This window comes from Oncorhynchus nerka, linkage group LG9b, assembly GCF_034236695.1.
Source record: "Oncorhynchus nerka isolate Pitt River linkage group LG9b, Oner_Uvic_2.0, whole genome shotgun sequence".
Classification (NCBI taxonomy): Eukaryota; Metazoa; Chordata; class Actinopteri; order Salmoniformes; family Salmonidae; genus Oncorhynchus; species Oncorhynchus nerka.
Window position 1 is genome coordinate 3,982,634 of NC_088424.1, and position 6,000 is coordinate 3,988,633.

The 6,000-nt window shown below is 40.9% G+C and overlaps 2 protein-coding genes across 5 annotated transcripts in view; one reads left to right on the forward strand and one right to left on the reverse strand.

Annotated features, from left to right (window-relative positions):
* Positions 1-4,826, forward strand: part of LOC115114129 (parafibromin-like) — a 64,847-nt gene extending 60,021 nt beyond the window's left edge. The window contains exons 15-18 of the mRNA XM_029642132.2: positions 831-992; positions 2,775-2,875; positions 3,140-3,281; positions 3,713-4,826. Of these exons, the coding sequence (XP_029497992.1) occupies positions 831-992; positions 2,775-2,875; positions 3,140-3,281; positions 3,713-3,749 (442 nt within the window). The 3' untranslated portion in view covers positions 3,750-4,826. The remainder of the gene's footprint in view (positions 1-830; positions 993-2,774; positions 2,876-3,139; positions 3,282-3,712) is intronic.
* LOC115114130 (beta-1,3-galactosyltransferase 2-like) overlaps positions 1-5,511 on the reverse strand; it is a 33,344-nt gene extending 27,833 nt beyond the window's left edge. For 3 of the 4 annotated variants that reach the window (XR_003861194.2, XR_010461756.1, XR_003861195.2), the window contains exon 1: positions 5,110-5,511. The gene's annotated coding sequence lies outside the window, so the exon portion shown is untranslated. The remainder of the gene's footprint in view (positions 1-5,109) is intronic. The other variant, XM_029642133.2, reaches the window with a different exon arrangement.
* Between the last annotated feature and the right edge of the window lie 489 nt (positions 5,512-6,000).

The following is a 6,000-nucleotide window of genomic DNA, read 5'->3' on the forward strand; positions in this document are numbered from 1 at the left end:
TGCCTTTTTTAGATTTGGAAAAACTAAAGACTTTTTCACTTCTCCCATTGACTTTCCAAACCCTAGTCTGGTATGCTTTGTGAGGGATTCCCAGAAGTGTTTTAAAACTTAGCGTTTATTATTGGCTTAAGTCCAGGAAGTTCCTCCCTGTTTCACTGAGTTTCTGGTTTAGTGTCAAATGAATGACTCTTAGCTACCAACCCAGTCTACTGCCCGACTCTGTGTAGATTTGCATTTGTAAACAGACCAAATAAAGCGTGAAAAATGGGGGGGTGCGCACTTTTTTGTTGTTGGTATGTCATCTATACATATACTCGGCTATACTGTACAGTGAATGTGATAGGGGGAGTACAGTAGGTCTTGTATTGTGTGTGGAGAGGCTAGCATGCTCGCAGTTACCAAGTTTTAAAACGGGCAACAACAAACTACGGGGATGTCATTTGTTTTGGTATGTAGGCTGTAGTTAGTTTGATGGGTAGAAGAAGATTGTAGGACTTGTTTTGTATGCTAGCATGCTAGAAAGGAAATGGAGGAAAGGAGTGGGAACAATTCAGACTGGGCTAAAATAGCTGTGCTGGAAACTAATAATAACACTTCATTAATTAGGACACTTAAGATGAAGTTACTATCACACACAAGACTGCAACATTTATCCACATGTACCAATAAACGTTTCATTAAAAAACAAGCTTCACATGTGTTGGACTTAAAAATCCCTATATTAGAATCATGTTGAAAACAACATTGCCTTGCTAACAGTAATGCTTTCTTGACGGAGGTTTTGTATCGTATGCATTAGCCATTACTCTTCTCCCTCCCCTCTCCGTGAGGTTTGTGACGCCAGAGGAGAAGAAGAAGCAGGGCATCCAGCGGGACAACGAGGTGCTGCTCCAGAGACGCAAGGACCAGATCCAGCCCGGGGGGGCCACGCTCAGTGTCACCGTGCCCTACAGGGTCATCGACCAGCCCCTAAAACTAGCTCCACAGGACTGGTGAGTCACCACCACCTGGGCCATTTGGAATCTTCGATACATACATTCCACTCCGTATCATTGACCAGCCACTGTGTCACCAGGACCGTACATGACCCTACTCCATAACCATTTATGATCTTCAATACATACACTTCACTTAGAACTGGTGAGTCTCCAGGACCATACATGACCACATTATGAACATTCATGATCTTCCATAAATACAGTCCTTTCAGAAAGTATTCACACCCCTTGACTTTTTCCACATTTTTTTACAGCTGGAATTTAAAATTGAATACATTGAGTTTTTTTTTTCACTGGCCTACACTCAATTCCACTTTGTCATTATGGGGTATTATGTTTTACAAATTAATAGCTGAAATGTCTTGTCAATAAGTATTAAACCTCTTTGTTATGGCAAGTTTAAATTGTGCTTAACTAGTTGCATGGACTCTGTGCAATAGTATTTAACATGTTTTTGAATGACTACCTCATCTCAGTATTATCTCAGTACATACAATTATCTGCAAGGTCCCTCATTGGAGCAGTGAATTTCAAACACAGATTCAACCACAAAGACCAGGGAGGTTTTCCAATGCCTCGCAAAGAAGGGCACCTATTGGTAGATTAAAAAAACAGACATTGAATATCTCTTTGAGCATTGTAACATTATTAATTATACTTTGGAAGGCGTATTTATACACCCAGTCACTACAAAGATACAGATAGCCTTGCTAACTGTTGCCGTAGAGGAGGACACGGCTCAGGGATTTCACCATGAAGCCAACTGTGACGAGTTAAATGGCTGGGATAGGAGAAAACCGAGGATGGATAAACAACCTTGTAGTTACTCCACAATACTAACCTAATTGACAGTGAAAGGGAAGCCTGTACAGAATTTGAAAAAACATGCATCCTGTTTGCAACAATGCACTAAAGTAATATTGCAAAAAATGTGGCAAATCAGTAACTTTTTGTCCCGAATACAAAGTGTTATGTTTGGGGAAACCCAATAAAACATACTACTGAGCACCACTCTCCATATGTTCAAGCATACATTTAACATTACATTTAAGTCATTTAGCAGACGCTCTTATCCAGAGCGACTTACAAATTGGATAGTGGTGGCTGCATCATGTTATGGGTATGTTATGAGTTTTTCAGGATGAAAAATAAATGAAATGGAGCTAAGCACAGGTAAGATCCTAAATAAAAACCTGGTCTCCTTTCCACCAGACACTGGGAGATAAATTCACCTTTCAGCAGGACAATAACCTAAAACACAAGGCCAAATATACATTGGAGTTGCTTAACAAGAAGACAGCGAATGTTCCCGAGAGGCCAAGTTAGTTTTGACTTTAATCTACTTGAAAATATATGGCAAGACCTGAAAATGCTTGTCTAGCAATGATCAACAACCAATTTGACAGAACTTGAAGAATTTTGAAATTAGTAATGGGCAAATGTTGCCCATTACTCTTAAAGAGCAATAGGTTTCTTGTACATGTGTGTGTAGACACAACAGTACTACAGGATCGACAGTACCTCACGATATTGTGGTAATGGTCGGCTGTAAATGAAAGTACTTGACCCAAATCCACATACCGCTACACCACTTGCGCAATCAGCCCCTCAACTTACCCATGGCCACAAATGATTATACATCCTCTCTACATCTGGCTTACAATGTGAAGATTGTGCAAAACTTACTCCCATTTTATTGTGCCACACATGCAAAACGGTCTCATTTTGTATTAATTGTTTTCACACTAGAGGTTGATGTTGACTGTGTTTGTGCAGGGATCGCGTGGTGGCCGTGTTCGTGCAAGGCCCTGCCTGGCAGTTCAAGGGCTGGCCTTGGCTGCTACCTGACGGATCTCCTGTGGACATTTTCGCTAAAAGTGAGATTCCTCCCACTTGCTCTTATACATACAGGGGTAGCACATTACTTTCGACAAGGTATGTATGTCTTTCTTGTTACAAGTAAATGGTTACCCAGTTATTTCAAACTGTAAAGTGCTACCCATACAGTTCTTTGGCTACTAACCTGTGATCCCTTTAGATGGACTTAAGTTAATGTATTTGAGCTAACCTGTCCAACCCATGTCTCGAAACGAGTATTGGTCCTATCTAATTGACTGTGTGTGGTTGTGGTCACCCTGCAGTCCGAGCCTTCCATCTGAAGTATGACGAGCAGAAGATGGACCCCAATGTGCAGAAGTGGGACGTGACCGTGCTGGAGCTGAGCCACCACAAGCGCCATCTCGACCGGCCCATGTTCCTAAAGTTCTGGGAGACCCTCGACAGGTGTGTTTTGATAGCACATTGTGCACGTATGTTCATGACGCAATGGGGTTGATACCAAACCCACCTATACCTTGTTATGAAAACCCTTCTCCCTTCCCTCTTTCTATACTGGTCTATCCTTTCAATAAAATTACTTAAAATATGTCTGAAAAAATGTATTATTTAAAATTAATTATGGAAGTGCACTGAATTCCAATTCTCTTCAATTGGGAAAATCTGGTGTTGGAATTTGATTTACTTTCTCATTTGAAATGGAATTGACCCTAATGGAAGATATGTTTCCATGTAAATGTTAGCACTCTTGATTAAATAATATTCTCTGTAAAAGTGTAAACTTCATATACTCTGGGGTTATAGAAATATTTGGGATTTATATTTGAATGAGATGACAGTAGAATGCATGCCATCTTCTCTTCCGGTTCTCTCTACAGATACATGGTGAAACACAAGTCGCACCTGAGGTTCTGAGCCTAGACCGTGGCCTCCTTCCTCCACAGGTCCCGTCAAGGCATTTATAAACTCCCGCCCCAAACCTAGCCCTCCTCCTCCCCACCAGGACTACCACTAGAAGAGAAAGGAGACACACGGGCCCACAACACCCCCCCACCAGCACTTTGGGGATCCAGAATAGACCCACGTGTTCAGATTGTCATTCAGGAAAATACTTTCTACCTGGTCTTCATGGTTTCCATAGATAGAAGCAGCAGATACAGTATGTCTGGACATTGGGAAGGGGAGGTTGGAGCGTCCCATGTTTTTCATGTTCCTATGTACAATATAAAACAATATACCAAAACTATATATTTTCTAACAGTATAGCGTTTTACTGTGGAGACAAATTGAAGAGTGAGAGAAAGCGAAAGGGGGATGGATAGATTGAGGTGGGGAAAACAACTTCCCATACTATTTCCTTTGTGAAATGGATCTGGTAAATTCCATGTGAAACATGAGCTGGATAAGAAGCCCTTTGGATCACTGCTGGCAATACGAGACCTCTGTCAGTTTCATTTTCTGATGTTTTTACTTCCTTAAGATAGGAACATTTGTCTCTACTTTTTTACTAAGTGCTTCCGAAATGGCACCCTATTTCCTAAATAGTGCACTACAGTGCTCTATGAAGGGAATAGAGTGCAATTTCGGACAGAATCCTAGTTTGAAAGCGCATAGGTATGCAGTCTTATAGCCAAGGAGCATCTGAGTGACGTGCCATGCGATCCAAATGTATATATGATGATATATGCCAGACTTTGAAGATCAAAGAAGCTAGGTATCTTATTATTGATGCATAACAAAGCTAATGATTCAGTGATAGATGGGTTCAAATGTTCGACAGTAAATTCCAATATTTGCGGCTTTTCTTTTTCTTTTTTGCAACTGCGCACTACTTTGGTCACTACATGACGATGTAAAGATTTTTAGTTATTTTTAGTTGGTGTTGTGCAAATGAAAGGAATGATGGACATTGCTTTATTTGATGTGTTCACAATGCAAATGGTTAATAAAAGTTGGTAGACGGAAAGTGTATCGTCTGTGTTGCAGTTTAAATCTCCTTTGTCTTTGTCTTTCTTTACCATGCAGAGTTGGGTTTCTGTTTGGACTTGGAAGTTTTTCCTGCCCTCATGATCTGAGCAGGAAAAAATCTGGGTACTAGATAGATGGGAAAACTACTTGTAAAGGCATACGGTTTTTGATTGAGCTGTTTTTTTCTTCCGTTAACTCAGAGGATGATTGTACACTTTCAGTTATAAAAAGGACCATCTTTTCGTATTTTTGATAAAGTTAATTATAGGTGTAACTGTTGCTTCATGCGTTGTATGCGTGTACTTACTTTCACTCTGGGTAGGTACTTTCCATGCCGTTACCGTTACTTTCCAAGCAGGAGTAAAGGGCACTGTTCCGGTTGTTGCCGTAGTAGACTATGTATTACAGTCTAGATTGTTATAAATGTGAGTTATTTATTGTGTAGGCTTCTAACGTACTTGAAATAAAGTAATGCGAGAGAAAATGGCCACGTAGTTACCACCGCACCGGCGACACGACCATCAATTATACACAGTACGAAGAACTTTGAGTCGGCAGGCACAAAACTAGAACATTGAGCACTGACCGCCGGGTTATTGACTAGTCCATCTGCCACGCAAAACTGTCTTGAGTGCCAACAAATCGGACCGACTCGCTTTCCATACACCCACTTATTTCGACACACCCGGTCGCCATATTAGGATGCAGCTACCCCCTTCACGAAGATAGCCAAGCTAGCTAGCTAAGGTTAATTAAGGCTGCAGTGCATTCGCTTTCTCATTCAACAGTTACAAATAACTCAATTCGGGAATATTAAAAAGGAGCCTACCTGTTGGCTCGGGGTCGTTGTAGCCTATCCTTCTCCCTTAATTTAGTTTTATCATTTTAATTTAATTTGACATTGATTTAGATATCTAACTTTTGCCACACACTGACATGCTGACCAGACCGCGGGTGCTTCTGCCAACTGTTGATTTTTATCCCCCACGTCAAACACGATCTGGACACGCAGGATGAAATATCAAAACGAACTCTGAACCAATTCTATGAATTTAGGGACAGGTCGATAAGCAAACATTTATGGCAATTTATCTAGCTAGCTTGCTGTTGCTAGCTAATTTGTCCTGGGATATAAACATTGGGGTGTTTTACTGAAACGCTCAAGGTCCTCTACTCTGACAATTAATCCACAGATAAA